Here is a 15,367-nt window from a genome sequence, read left to right as displayed (position 1 = left end):
CAATTTCAGACTAGGAGCAGCTCGAGCTCCTAGCCGGAAAGTCTCCTCCTTTCCGGGAGAGTTTCACACAGGACGGCGGGTCCGCCCGCTCGGGGCGCTTCCAAGCACCCCGTCGCCCTGCCCTGCCCCGCCCGTTCTTTCCCTCGCCCGCTCGCCCGCCCCTCTTCCTCTTCCTTCGGCGCGGACAGGCGTCGAGCCCGGCTGGGCGCGTCCCCTCTCTGTTCCTCCCCCTCCGGTCCTTCCCGCGAGAGGCGAAGGGGTTCGGGCAGGGCGGGCGCTGCGGATGCCCCACGGGGGTCCCTTCCCGGGGGAGGCCTTCGCGCTTCCGCCGGCCACCGAGAGCAACGACCGCTCCCGACGGCGCCCATCCCGCTTTCCCTTCCCCGCGAAGGACCGGAAGCGCGAACCCTTCCCGAACGCTACCGTTCGTGATGCATGACGGGAAGCGCCTGAGGGGGAGGAGGGGGAGGCACTAAGTGGAAAGGGAGGGGGCGTGCCTCCATCGCTTCCGGACAGTCAGGACGCATGCGCACTGAGCTCCGTCTTTCCCCCTCAGGGCCGCCGCCCGGCCTGCCGCCCTTCTCGTTCTCCACCTTCGGCGCAGGAGCGGTCGGACGAATCTCGCGAGAGTGACCGGGAAACGCGAGACTGCCGACTGAAAAGCCGATCGCCGAGCCAATGCCGAAAGGAGGTTGGAGGAAGTCCCGCCCGCAGCGAGCGGAAGCGGGTATTGTTGTCGCTGACGTCACTCGCGGAGGACGCGGGCGTCCCATTGGGTCGCTCTCGCTGCTCGAGCGGGGCAGGCGGGCCCATGGCCAGCACCGGCAGCCCCCTGGTAGGCCTCGCGCCGGCGAGTGGGACGGCCGGGCTGAGGGGCCACGGCGGGCGCGGGGCGGGGGTGGGTCGGTCGGCCGGCCGGCCGGCCTCGCTCCCTCCACCTTCCGGGAAGCCGGACCGGGCCTCTGAGCAGACTGGCTGGCTGGCTGGCTCTCCCTTGCTCTTCCTCAGAGCGGGCAGTGCGGAGGGAAGGAGGAGGAGGGGGGGAAGGGCGGAGGGGCCGTGAAGGGGAGGGGGAGGGACGGAGGGGGAGGGGTGGCCGCCGGGCCGCGTCCTCCCCGAGGGGCCTCCCGCCGAAGGGCCGCCCCGCCCCGCTCCGCTCCACGGGCAACGCCGGCAGGAAGGGTCTTCGGGCCAACGGCGCTGCCCCTCGTCGTGGGCCGCCCGAGGCGGGGCCGCGCCCCTCCAGGGTGGCGGTCGTGAGCCGGGCCGGAGTGCCGCCAGGTTCCCCCTGGGAGGTGGTCGCTGCCCGTGTCGCTCTCCCCCCCCTCCCTCCCTGGCCGGGAAGGAGCCTCGCGACTCCGAGCCACGTCCCAGCTCCGATCACTCGTTCTCGGAGGCGTTAGGGGACCGGAAGTGCTCTTCCGCTTTTTTCCCAGTTGTTGCTGTTTTGAATATGAGGGGAGACACCTGCTTAGAAATGGTTGGGGTTGCTGCTGTTTTAGTCCCGCCTTGCTTTTGGCCGCCTGCTCCGGTTGGCGGTTGTGATTTCAGAACAACCCGTTCCCCGCTGTTTCCGCAGCAAACCTGACTGCAGTTCATTTCGTTAGCGGGTCATTCCGTGATCAAGGACCATGCTTGTGGAGTTACCAGAGTGTATTTCTAGTTTTCTCATTTAGATTTGCTTTTCAGGGAAAACTGGCACGTCTTTGATAGCTGGCTCACTCTTTCTTTTACAGGCAGCGTGTGGTGGTTTCTTTATCAGCTGGAATAGACATAAGTTGTCTATTAGTGGCATCGCATTTTCTCCTTCCCGTTTTTCCTTTACTCCCTGTTGCACTTGTTGTGAGGTTCAATCTCTGTATTAGTCCAGTTATAGAACTGCGGAAATGACCCTAGACCATACCTGACAGCTCACTAGCCAGCCAATCTTTGGTTAAAAACTTTCAGGGAGGGGTAGTCCATTCCACTGTTGAGCATCTCTTGCTGTCAGGAGGTTCTTAACAGTATTTTTTGTAGTCTTCTTTCGGTTAATTTGAACCCATGGGTTTGGATCCTGCCTTTTGGAACTGCAGAAAACTAGGTTGCTACTGCAAGTGCTTCCTTAGTTTAGAGATACAGTATGTATAAAACTGGGTTGTATTTCATCTGTCGCTTCCAGATGTCTTGAAGCTGGCTGTCTTTGGATTGTTGTACATCAGGTCATAAGGGTTCCTGTGTTTGGAGAGGGATCAGCCACCTTCTCTTACTGCTTTCACTGTAGCTAAATTTATGTTACATTATCTGTTACATGTTGCTGTGTAGGCTTGATGTTTCTAAATGAAAATATTGGCCAAAAAGAAATCAACAAGAGATTGAAACATAGCATGAAATCTAGGGTACCAAAGAGTGAATACAGTACAAACTTACGTTAGACTTGAGAAAGGTCAGTATAGGATAGCTGATAATATTTTTCTGTGGGAAGGACAGCCTGGTTTTCATCGGGAAGGATATGAAACCTGTTAGGTGCCAAGTCCCGAACCTTACCTGCTTGGAAGTTCTGTGGGAATTCCTCTTAAGCAGAGCTAACCCAGGGCTGCACTGAGATCCTAGTCTTGCAGGTTGGGTTCATACACACACACACACACACACATATAAACACATATATGTCTTGGAAGCCTTGCCCTTCAGAGTGGTTTCTGTACTGAATGGGAGTAAGACCGAGGTAGTCCAGCTCAGCTGAACGTGATGTTCCTGCAGGGGCTTGTGGGGAAAACATGAGGACGCAGGCTGTCCTGTGTTGTTTGCCTGTCCAAGGAATGTGGCTTCTGTATTTTGTAAAACTCCTACCCTCCCTGATTGTCTGCCTTTGGGTAAGAAGCCTCAAACCAATGATTGCGTGGCCATTTTATTTGACACTCTGGGTGGCTGTTCAGGAGGTACCCTTTAAAGAAGATATGACCGGAAATGTAAAAAGGCCTGTGTATTCCAAATGTTAAAGGTTGGACTGTTGACCTACGATGCCTGATTTTCCAACTTTTGACATAGGGTTTGCCCTCAGTGTTGCTAGAGGGGCGTGGACAGCCTTCATTGCGTCCCCTGTGATGTCCAGATGGCTCTTCCTGGTGACACTTTGAGTGGCAGTGTGGCGTGGATGAGAATGATGAGCCCAATCCAGTAGATCTGGGCTCAGATCCCCCTCACTGGGAGTCCCTGGGCTTTATGCATGCTCTTGAGAGCAGTCCTTCTTGCAGCATGACTGTGAGGATTAAGAGCAGATGCGGGGAGCAGGTGGAGGGAGCTCCATGGGCTGACCTGAGCTCTCTCCATTAACTGAGATCTCAGGCAGCAAAGGGTGGGCTCCAGAAGGTGCAAGTCTCTGGTCTTGCAAATTTATGACCCTTGATCCAGCTTTCATTCTCTTGCGCTCCGGGCAGCAACTGCTTTTCTGCCTGCTGACCCCTTTGGGACTTAACTTCCAAGTAGACAGTTGAAGGTGCTGCTGATGACTTTTCAGGGCCAGGTCTTCTGGGCCACACTGAGCCTTGTGCCTCTGAAGGGCCTCTTGCAGGGAGGGGTGTGTTTTGTCCTAAGTTGTGTGATGAACAGATTGCATGTCCTCTCATGCATGTGCTCTCCCCCAACCTCTCTGCAGTATGATGCTGTCCCGATCCAGCCGAGTGTGGTTTTGTGCTCCTGCCCATCGCCCTCCATGGTGAGGAACCAAGCAGATCCCAGTCCTCCTCCTGTTGCTGCTTCCTGTGGCACCAGACCAGGGCTGAGCATGGAGGGGGCCATGGCTGAACCACGGGTGAATGCAGAGTCCCTGCAGCAGCCTACACAGCCTCGAAAGAAACGCCCTGAGGACTTCAGATTTGGGAAGATTCTGGGCGAAGGATCCTTCTCCACAGTGAGTTATTTATTAGCAGCAACAGGCTGGGCTTGGAGTCCCTGACCAGTTGGCCCTGTGGCCTGCAGCCTGCTTGGTTTGCTGTCTTTTAACAACTTTGCCTGCCAGCTTGATCTCGGTCTCCTGGAGGTAAAAGTTTATGTAGTTCTTGCTGGAGGCCAGATAAAGTGGATGATGCTCTCTGTGGTTTGCTGTGAGCCATTTTGTCATAGGACCCTCTATGCCTTCTTGAAATTTGACAAGTTGTGCCTTCCTCCTGTTCTTCAGCACCTGTTCCTTTGACAGGCTGGGTTTTTTTTCCTAAATTTCCTCATTCTCCATTATTTCCCACACCTTTTGCTCCCCAAGATCTCCTTCCTAAGAGAACTCAGAGTTCTTGTGACTTTAAGAATGTTTTGGTTTGCCTCTTCCCTTGAGAACATTAAAACGGAGAACAAGCTTTTCTCTTTGCTTTCATATCTGGGATTGCTGGGAATGGGTCTGGGACCCACTGAGCTGAACAGGGTGGTGTGGTTGGAGCACAGATCCCAACAGAGCCGATGCTGCCGTGGGCCAAAGGTCCCCAGTCTCTCTCCATCCTTCTTTCTGTGCTTCTCTGTTGAGACATTGTCCTCTGTTGAGGTGTTCTAGAACGGCTGGCCTCATCAGAGGGACTTGGGCAAATCTTTTTGCTCTGTTTGCCTCCCTTGCCAGTTATGCTCACTTTGGCTGCCGGCCATCTGTGATGGCTGAATGGCATGGGAGGGTATTTTCCCAGTGCGGTGGCCAAGAGCCCCTTCCTGGACCTTCCTGGCTGCCTTAAGCTCCAAACCTGACGAGGCTTTCCTTCCTTCTCCTGACAGGTGGTCTTGGCCAGAGAATTGTCTACCTCCAGAGAATATGCCAGTAAGTAACATTCTCTTCCTCCAGTGTGTTTTTTGTTTGTTTTTTGTTTTTTGTTTTGGCCACCTGAGAGAGGAGAGGTCCTCTTAGATCTGCCATTCTTTGAGGGAGCTTGTTCTTCAGGGCTTCCCTCCAGAAGGCGGCTCAGCTAGGATAATATTTGTACGGTTCCCTTGCTCGGGTTCCGTTGCTAACTTACTTTTCCTTTTCAAAGTTAAAATTCTGGAGAAGCGCCACATCATAAAAGAGAACAAGGTCCCCTACGTGACCCGGGAGCGAGATATCATGTCCCGTCTGGATCACCCTTTCTTTGTCAAACTCTACTTCACATTTCAAGATGATGAAAAGCTCTGTATCCTTTGGGGATAAAATGTTTCATTGTGATCCTTGGCTGGGACAAGAAGCATTGGCAACTCGGAGCAACAGGGATATATCTTATGTTAAAACTGCTTACAGCAGAGTTTTTAATAAGGATGCAGAGATGCAGATTGCTGACCCTTACAAACACTGCATGGGTTTAAGCTAATCCATCAAAATTGTTGATACTGACAGATTTCTGTCTTCTTCTGCCTAGCCCTCCTTTAGTATTTTCCAAAATGTGCATTTTTATTATCTGAAAGTCTAGAGCTATCCAGGAAAAATAATTCTTAACTTAGCATTCAGATTTTGGCCTTAGTTATGCCAAAAACGGAGAGCTTCTAAAATACATCCGCAAGATCGGCTCATTCGATGAGACATGTACTAGGTTTTATACTGCTGAAATTGTGGCTGCATTAGAATACCTTCATGGAAAAGGAATTATTCACAGGTAAGAGAGCAGGAGTGAATCTATCTGTGTACTGCTTCACATTGTTTGGAGCTGTTGCTGCTTCTACCCACAGATAAATTTCCCCTGTTAGTTCCAGACGTTTTGGAGCAATTGGAAGAGCTCTCAATGCCTTTTCTGGAACTTCTGTTCCTGCAACCTCCAGGATTGTTTGACTCCCTCCTCTCAAACAAGGTTGCACCTTGCTCCATTTTTCAGCCTAACATGTTCTATGATAGGTTTTTGATCAGTATCTGTCAAAATGGGAGCCCGACTTCCTGTTCTTATTTGAAGGGACTTGCAGTGCACACTGGCATCTTAGCTTCCATCTGTCACCCTGAATGTTGGCTGCACACATGGGCTTGAGTTGGTGCCAGAGGACAGGCCAGCTTGGAAGGCAGATGCACCTTAGGGTCAGAATGGAGCTAGCCCAGCGGGAAGGTCTGCTTTCCTTCAGAGCGATGGTATTCCCTGCAGGAGAAAGAGACCCATTCCACCTGATTCCTAGCTTAGCAGGCTTGTTGCCTCTACCTTCTTCTATGTTTGCCTTTTGCAGAAGGCAGGACAGATGCCCCACCCTTACCCTGCAAAATCTGGCTTTTGTTTGTTTGGACTGTGCCCCCCCTCCATGCATACATGATTGACACTATGGATTGCCTGAGCAACAGCTGCAAATACTAAGTTCACATTATGTCGGTTCATGGTCTGAGGCTAAGATGGCAATGGCCGTCAGGTTGGAATAATAGTAGATGCAGGCTGGATTTGATTTACATATTTACCAGTCAGATTCTTTTGATAATTTAATATTTTAAAAATCGATTGGATTTTAAATCAATTTGATTTTTAAAAAATCATTTATTTTTATCTCTGCCCCCTCATTAGATGGCCATGTATGATAGTACATATCCATGAATATGCATACTACAAACTGCTTGAGGACCACTTTGACAAACTTGAGAGGGCTTTAGCACTACATACAGGAAAAAACCTTGTTTGTTTGTTTGAAGAGTGATCTGAGAGCAGAAAGGTGTTTGCAGCAAAAGAGAGTGTCAGAATGGGCTTCTAACATAGTGGAAGAGACGGAGAATTCTGAAAGAACTGTTAATGGGAAAGGAGGCCGAACAGATGTTAATTGCCTGCTCCTTCCTGCTGTTGTCCTCAGACCACCACCTGCTCACTCACTTCAACTGACTCTCCCTCCCTCTCAGCTCTGAGTCCTGTCTCTCCAGTGTTCTTCTGCCAAGAGCACTGCAGTTCTTAAGTTTGGGATGTGAGGGGGGGGGAGATGCAGGGGTGTCCCCAAAGTAGGGAGCTACTGCAGTTGTTTTTATAGACCTGCTTTACATGAGCTGCGACATTTTTTCCCCAGGGATCTTAAGCCAGAAAACATCTTATTAAATGAAGATATGCACATTCAGATTACAGACTTTGGAACAGCAAAGATATTGTCTGCAGACAGCAAACAAGGTGTGTGTCATTTCCTGTCACATTCAATGAATGTCCAAAACGTCCTTTCTGGATCTCTGTGTTGTGCACTTCCTTAACACTGGTTAGCGTATAAGTCTCAATCAGATTGGACATCTGCCTTCAGAACTTAAAATAATAATCTTACAACTGCAGAGCTAGAAGGGACCCTATGGATCATCTGAGTCTGGCCCCTGTCAAGGAGGCCCCAGTGGGGGAATCAAACTCCCAGCCTCTGGTTCCACAGCCAGAGACCTAAACCACCTGAATAAAGTTAAAAAATGTATTTGGCTGCTGGAGAATAAGCCTAGAAACATAGAAAGACTTCTCTTCAAGTCCAAAAGCCTATCTGAAAGGGCGGCTGCCACCAGGTGGGTTGGGGTGGCCAAGGACATGCAAAGGGACCAGAAGGGCAAGGGAGGGGGGCTTGCTGTGTGTAAGTCACTTTGCCATCATGAGATCTGCAAAGATAGCAGGTAAAGCAGGTGGCCTTGAAGCTGCACAGGTCACAGCAGCCTACTCTTGGCCGGCCGGCGTACAAGTTTGCATTAGTGTCTTGCAGCCATATTTTTTCATGGCCAAAAGGCTTCTTTTGATGACGCTTTTGATAGACTTTCACCTTAGTCCCAAGAATTATATTGGGGAGGGGTGGGTTGTACAGGTCTAAGCCTTTATCTGCCATTCTCCTGTCTTCCTGCTGTTTCTTCCATTTTTTCCTTCATTTCCAAAAAAAAAATCCATGAAGGAAGTGAAGAGGGAAGAGCTGCACACTTGCTTTTTTCTTTTTTTAAATCAGCCGCACTAAAAGGGGGATGACTGGAAGCAACCTAGCAGTGACCTCTTGGTTTTTATTTTATTTTTTTCTTTCAGCTCGGGCCAATTCCTTTGTCGGAACCGCACAGTATGTGTCTCCAGAGCTGTTAACGGAGAAGTCTGCCTGCAAAAGGTGAGCTGCCCTGGTTTGCTCAAGCAGGTGTCTGAAGGGGGCTTATGTGTGTGCGTGCGTCCGCACAGGCATGGATGTACAAGTGGGCAGTGGGGAGGCAGCTCTGTCCGGCAGGTGGCTGGGCTCTCTTTCCACGAAGCAGGAGCTCAGCCTCAAAGCTCTTGCCAGCCTCTTGGGCTTAATTCACACCGCAGCACTTCGACCTCTGTTGTCCTCCTGGGAAAACCACTGTTGAAGTTGATGTTTCCAAAACATGGAGGGATTATTGAGCTTCATTTGTTAAGGATAACAAAACTGCAAAATGCTGTGCACATTTTCCCAGGCTATATGCTTTGCTATCTATCTGTATTTGTATATATGTCCACATACTGTACTTCCATGCAAACAGTCTGCCTTTAAAGGTAAAATCTTCTCACAATGACTTTTAGTGACCAGCGAAATATTAAAAATATTTTAAAACACAACAACAACGAAAAGCCCAGCAGCTTACCCAAGCAAATGTTGAGTTACTGTAGGAAATGTGCTTTAGTCCTTGACCACCTGCATCAAATAGGTACAGACAGCCTGAAAAGTTATTTACGATTCACTTTTTTCTTATGATGATTTGGTATCCTGCTGAACAGAAAAATGCTACACAGTGACAACATGGAAAGTACAGGATAAAAGGAGTGTGTGAGTGTTGTGCAGGAGGGCCGCTACCTGTTGAGATGGAGGTCTGCAGTTAAATTTAGCCCCCACGTGGGGAAGGCAGGACAGAGGAAATGCCTCCTGGCACACTTCACCTTGAGGCTGAGGCTCATAATGCTCTTTTCTTAGTAGCATCCCAAAGGCAGGGCTCTGGAGCATGCAGGCTCCAGAGCCCTGAGGCATCGTATGGTGCCAAGTAGCTAATATCTGTCTGAAATGTCTTTAGTGTACAGAACTGTTGTCTTCTCCCCATTATTGATCTTTGAGCCAGCAGTCTCTTGGGCTCTTCTGTGAAAGCTTTCGCTGAGGTCTGGCTGCTCCTCCCATTCTTCCTTCGAATTCTTAGACACCAAAGTGCAGAACCAGGCCCGTCTGGTTCAGGAAGGGCACCTGCTTTCTGCTTCACCAGGCTCCCAGGAGCCGCTCTGTGTCCAAACCTGAGTATGACTTGGAAAGAGTTCTGCCAGGTCTTACACAGTTGGTGCACAAGTTGGGATGTCTTGAAATCTGAGGCCCTTGCACGTGACCTCCACAGCACTAACATTTGCATTTTGTCTCCTCCTGTGGCCCCTTCTCGACCCCGGATGTAGTTCTGACCTCTGGGCTCTGGGCTGCATCGTATACCAGCTTGTCGCAGGACTATCCCCGTTCAGAGCCGGGTAAGACTAAGATTTTGGATATGACCTCCGTGTCTCGAACTGGGATCATGATCTGAGCATGCAGATTACCTTTAGCGAAGGTGTCTGCACTTATTTTCCTTGTGTAAGGGAGGGGGGACTGAGCCTATGAGCAGGCTCGGCCGTGCCCACTGCCAGAAGAAAGATCCACCCTGCCCCAAAAGAATGCAGATCTTCACTTCCAAGGAAGGTCTCAGATAAATGCAGATCTTCTGGGAGGGGAAGGGTTGCTGCCCCCCAACCACAACTGCTGCTTATACCACCTTTGGCTTCTGCTTCTCTGGTGCCTCACAGTTGCCTTGCTTTTAACTTCAGAGAGGACACATAGGAAGGGCTTCCATAGATGTGACTCTTGATTCTTTTTTTTCCCTTTCCAGAAATGAGTATCTTATATTTCAAAAGATCATCAGACTGGAGTATGAATTTCCTGAGAAGTTCTTCCCCAAAGCAAAAGATCTTGTAGAAAAGCTTTTGGTAAATTGATTTCATTTATGGTCAGGGTGGCTAAAGGAATGATTGAATCCTCCCGCCAGTGTATAGGTGAACCACAGTTTAGAAATGTTCTGTTTATTGTTAATGGCCATGAGTGATGTGCTGGCTGTTTACCTCCTTCAGGTCCTCGATGCTACCAAGCGATTAGGCTGTGAAGAAATGGGTGGGTATGAACCCTTAAAAGCCCACCCTTTCTTTGATTCCATTACCTGGGAGGATCTGCACCTCCAGACCCCACCCAAGCTCACAGCGTATCTGCCTGCCATGTCTGAGGATGATGAAGATTGTTATGGCAATGTAAGTAGTGCCAGCTTTCAGGCAGGTATGAATACTATCTTTTGTGGAAGGGGAAAGGCTCCTCAGGCCATGTAGAGGACTTCTGCCCACCCTCTGCAAGGAGCGGTTCTCTTGCCCCCTTCTGGGCTCTGCGCTGTGCTTTCCTGCCAGGAGGAGTGAGGGCCACAGGTTTTGCCCCACTCTCCCGCTCCTTCCCTCAGCAGCCCCCACAGGCCCCATTCTTCCTTTGACTTGCCCATCATAGTGTGACCAGCGGGGTGCGTCTCCTCCATTTCTTCTGGCCAGCCAGGGATGTCTCCAGCCCCTTGGGGCATCCAGGGAGGGTGAGAGGGCAGGAGGGCCCCCTTGGGTTCAGCACAAATGAAACGAGGGCTGTATTTCTTGTAGTATGACAATCTCCTGAGTCAGTTTGGCTGCATGCAAGTTTCCGGCTCCGCCTCTTCTCAGTCGCTGTCTTCCCCAGAGACGGGAGCCCCGCAGACCTCGGGGAACAACATAGAGCAATATATACACGACCTGGACAGCAACTCTTTTGAACTGGACCTCCAGTTCTCAGAGGAAGAGAAACGGTTACTGTTGGCAAAGCAGGCGGGTGGGAATCCCTGGTAAGCAATTTTCTGTGCCCCGTTTCCCTTGGATGCCACTCGGGAGGAGGGTTCGTTTTCTTTTGCCATGGCGAGTGGGCCATGGTGGCTGGGGCTCATGGAGTTTGAAGCAACATCTGGAGAGTTCCCTGTTCCTCGTCTGAAGCCTTCACAGGACCTCTAAAGCTGGGTTTTTTCCTGAGGTGTCAGGTGGAGCTCTACCTGGAGAGCAGCCACAAGGTTTTCTTTGGCAGCGTGATCTCCTCTTCCAGAGAGGGTCCCCAGAGGTCTCACTCTTGAGGTCATCTGTGTACATCACTTGGTTACTGGGGGGGTGGGCGGTGGTGGGTTGAGCGAAGGTTTTGGACCCTTGAAACGTTGGACCAGAGCAAGTAGGGTTCTGAAATCTAGCCAGCCACCACCATGGAACCCGAGTCAAAAATGGCCATTTTGTACCAGTGCCATTTGAGCTGGTCCTCCGAGTCCTTCCGAATATGTGCCTGCTTCTTTTTGGTAGAATGGACACTTTCTGCTGCTATTGAGGCTTGCCGAGTAAAAGATCTGGAGGGCTGCACGTCCACTCCTTAATCCTGGGCGTCCCTCTAGCAGGTTGCTCGTTCCAGTCCCCAAGGCAGCGTTTGTGATGGTTTCTTTTTATTGGGTCTGCAGAGGATTGTCCTCTGCCTGGCTGGGCAGGTGGGCTTGATGTTGGTTAATTGAAATAACATGTAGTGATATTTTCTTCTCAGGCATCAGTTTGTAGAAAATAATTTAATCCTGAAAATGGGGCCTGTAGACAAGAGGAAGGTAAGTTACTCAGCTGGAGAGCATCTACATGCGTTCATGGGTGGGGTGGGGGGGTCGTGTGTGTGTCTGGCATGAGCAGAGTTTAGTGCCAGGGGACAAAAGCAATAAGAAATAAGCCTGTACTTTTAAGAACAGTGTGAAGTGCAACTGCATTTAAAAGGTAGATCCTCTAAATAGGCATTCTTAAAAGTAAGACTCAGAATGGACACTAAGCACTGCCACCCACTCTAGGTGGCCGTGGGGGATTGCCAAGGGAGATCTGATGGTGGAAAGTCTGAATGCCTCTGGCTCAGCTGTTCCAGCTCTGCTGTACTGCCGCCTGGTTGCTGGAGCCACCAGGCCATTTTTGCATAGAGCTGGTCTTCGCCTTGTACTGCAAAGGCATCCTCCCCATACTTTGGGCCCTCTGCCCTCTCTTAGTGCATTCCCTTCATCGCCCCTCCTCCAGCTTTCCTTTGCCATTGTCTCCTTTGGGAGCCTCTTTCTTTCTTTCTTTCTTTCTTTCTTTCTTTCTTTCTTTCTTTCTTTCTTCCTTCCTTCCTTCCTTCTCCTTCTCCTTCTCCTTCTCCTTCTCCTTCTCCTTCTCCTTCTCCTTCTTTTAAGTGCACTTATAGACATATGTCCTGATTTCCCAATGACTAGAGCTGCCCGTGTGGTGTATTAGGCATCATGATATGAAATGCAAACGATAGCACTGTAGCCATGCACAGGTGCAGCCCCAACCCTAAGTGTGCAGCCTTTCATAACTGTACTTCCTAAGAACTGGAGCCACTTTTCTTCCTTCAGCTATAAACGGTTCATAGCGAACATGCCAAAGGAATGGAAACAGGAGCTAGGAGCTGCCCAGAGGATTGTTTGTGTTCACGAACCCAAATGCTGACACACATCACTATCCCTGGTGATCTTCTGGGAGATTCCTGGGAACTTGGTTCCCCCTGTAAATCTGGAGTCTTTTTGCCTCAGCTCTGCCCCAGGTGCCAATTGCTTCTCTTCCGCAGGGCCTGTTTGCTCGCCGGCGCCAACTGCTGTTGACTGAAGGCCCTCACTTGTATTACGTGGATCCTGTTAACAAAGTTCTGAAAGGGGAGATTCCATGGTCGCTGGAACTCCGCCCAGAAGCTAAGAATTTCAAGACCTTTTTTGTTCACACAGTAAGTGACACCTCGGGTCCGTTCACCTGATGATGTTTCCAGCTTGCCGGCCAGCCAGTCAGCCAGTAATGTTGTCCTCCTTTAGATGTGCAAGCTGGGTGCTCTTGGCTGGCCATGCTTGGAAACAAGATCCAGAAATGTTGGCAGCACCAAGACAACAGCTTGTGTGTTGTCTTGGTCCACAGGACGATGCCTGTCCAGTGATGTGGTCCAAGGCCATTTGCTCCTTTGGCCCACTGTAGGTGTGCCAGGCATGGTGTGCTCTGTCTCTTCAGGGCAGGAGGGTGGTAGAAGGGCCCAGAGGCTGGCCAGAACCCACCCAGCTGAAGGGGAGGCCTGCCAGCCTGATAGCTCTGGCTGAATGCTAGGCTTGGCGGTGTCACCTTGCCCAGCATTGGCAGGAGGAGGACACTGAGAACTTGTCTCCTTGAAGCCCAACAGGACGTACTATCTGATGGACCCAAGCGGGAATGCCCACAAATGGTGCAAGAAGATCCAAGAGGTTTGGCGACACAGATACCACCAGAGTGCTGCGAAATGAGGCCACTGCCCCCCAAAGCCCTGCCTCTTTCCTTGCTGCCAGAGCGCCTCCACGTGCTCCCAGGACTCTTCCTTGCCCAGCGAACATCCACCTCCAGGGCCAAAACTCTTTCCTTTTCTGAGGAAACCAATGGAATTCAGGGTCGCTTTGCTTGCTTCTGTGCTGCTCTCCCTCCCTCCCTCTCTCTCTCTCTCATACACACACGCACACATACAAAAACATCCCTTTCTGCTGCTGTGAGTGACTCCCTTGGCTTCTGCTACAAACTTGTGGACTTCCTGTTGTTGGCTCAGCAAAGCCATCCCACATGCACAGATCAGGTCATGTGGGGGCTGGATCGTGACTGTGATGTCCTAATTGATCATGCAACTGTGTTTCGTCAGGGAGCTTTGAAATGTCTCCGTGTGAGAGGTTGCCATTGTTGCCGCTGCCACCCTTTCCCCCTTCCTTCCTTCCCCTCCCCCTTCTTTCTAGTTGGTTTGTTGGTATCCAGCACTCACTGACACTGTGGGCCGATGGAGGCCCTTGCGGAATCCTCCAGGTCATGCCCAGTTGCAGGAGATTCTCCATGGATGGTACTTTTAAAGAGCCTTGTGTCTTGCAGATACATTCCTGCACAGGTGGTCAGAGGGAAAAATTGAAATTCTGGCATTCTTCTTTCATAAAATTTTAAACATGGGATTTTAATTTGATGCATTTACATGTTTAAGGAGCATTAAAATTACCAGCATGCTTTTAACTAATACTAACTAAGAGATTAACTAGTTAGTATGAAACTGTATTGGTGTAACAAATAGACTCTTCACCTTTTTGGAATAGGGGAGCGAGCCGCTCTCTTTCCAGGGCATGTGTCATGAGCAGGGGCAGGGGAAGCGCAGGGCGGCGCAGGTGGCTGGCCTGTCGAGGAGTGGAGGAGGCCATGCGAAGGAAAAGCTGTTGTACAACTGATGACTTGATTTGTTGTCTCTTTGTATAAATGAGGTGTACAAATATTCCTGTATTGTTCATTGGCCAGGCGTCGTATCTTTTAGCAACTTTGAAAATATTTTACATGATTTAAATATATTTAAGCCCCTCCACTAATCAGACTAATTGTTGTCTTTATGTAAAAATGTTGATACAGAGGAGGGGGGAATTGTATGGTACTGGAGTCATATCTATCAAATGTTTCATATCTTTTTTTGTTTTGGTTTGGTTTATTTTTTCCAATTAAACTGTTATGGTCAAACTTTTCTTGTAAGACATGAAAGATTTTGCTTTCTTAGCCAAAGCTTCCCATCTCTCATGGGGTGGGATCTCTTTTTAAGGTAATCTGAGTTTCTGGGGGCACAGGTTCTTATCAGCACATACTGCTCTTGGCACTTCTTCATATTTGAAGCATAAGAAAGAATGCTTTGTGTAGGAATTTGGAGCAAGGGAGGTTATTATTTATTTATTTAAATTTATTTTATTTAAAATGTTCTTAGTCCATCTTTCTCCTTAAAAAGGACCAAAGGTGGCTTACAGCATTAAAAACTAAAAACAACAAGTATACAAATAATTAAAAGGATCAAGCAAATACCATTCTGGGAAATGGTAAACAAAAGCAACATTAAAGTTGAAGCATGTCTGCCAGCATTTTCTGCCCAAGTGAAGCCTGGGCCAGATGTGCTTCCATGTCATCCTGCGAGAGGAGGCCACGCATCTTCTTGGAGGGAGCCCCGCCTGGTAACTGCAGGGTAGCCCCAAGGGCTCCTCAAGCCGGCAAAGAGGGAGGGAGACCCGGGGTCCTGAAGTCGCCCGTCACCTGCAGGGAGACAGAGCCGCCACCCTGAGCTCACCCTGCCTGGACTCAGGCCGCCTGGTCCCATGCAGGTGCCAGCCCTGACCCGCCGGCAGGGGCAACGGCAACGGCATGCCAACCCACGCCTTCCTCCGTTTGGGTGACCTCTAGGAAGCCTCTGAAAGCCGCCTTGAAGAGCAGCCCCGGGGCAGTCGGTGGCCAAGAGCCCCCCAAAGGAGCGATCATCTCCTCCAACAGGGCCCGTCCTCGACAGCCCTGCGCGGCTCCGGCAGACCCAAGCCGGTGGCTTCCTTAGGGAGTGGAGGCACCTCCTGTTGGGTCCCCCTCTTTTCCTGCTGCCTTTCCCAACATTCTTGCCTTTTTCC

General features: G+C 50.3%; 1 protein-coding gene across 1 annotated transcript; it reads left to right on the top strand.

Moving 5' to 3' along the window:
- The first annotated feature begins 684 nt into the window (after positions 1 to 684).
- Positions 685 to 14,447, top strand: PDPK1 (3-phosphoinositide dependent protein kinase 1). Its single transcript, XM_020804805.3, has 14 exons — positions 685 to 835; positions 3,632 to 3,886; positions 4,729 to 4,771; positions 4,983 to 5,120; positions 5,432 to 5,576; positions 6,943 to 7,040; positions 7,908 to 7,983; positions 9,261 to 9,329; positions 9,725 to 9,821; positions 9,963 to 10,136; positions 10,524 to 10,741; positions 11,470 to 11,527; positions 12,526 to 12,678; positions 13,112 to 14,447. The coding sequence occupies exons 1-14, from the start codon at positions 812 to 814 to the stop codon at positions 13,217 to 13,219; spliced, it is 1,656 nt and encodes a 551-aa protein (XP_020660464.1). The 5' UTR covers positions 685 to 811; the 3' UTR covers positions 13,220 to 14,447.
- The last annotated feature ends 920 nt before the right edge of the window (positions 14,448 to 15,367 follow it).

The sequence above is a fragment of the Pogona vitticeps genome, chromosome 13, assembly GCF_051106095.1.
Source record: "Pogona vitticeps strain Pit_001003342236 chromosome 13, PviZW2.1, whole genome shotgun sequence".
NCBI lineage: Eukaryota > Metazoa > Chordata > Lepidosauria > Squamata > Agamidae > Pogona > Pogona vitticeps.
The sequence above is the reverse complement of the archived record's forward strand: the minus strand, read 5'-3'. Positions and strand labels throughout refer to the sequence as shown.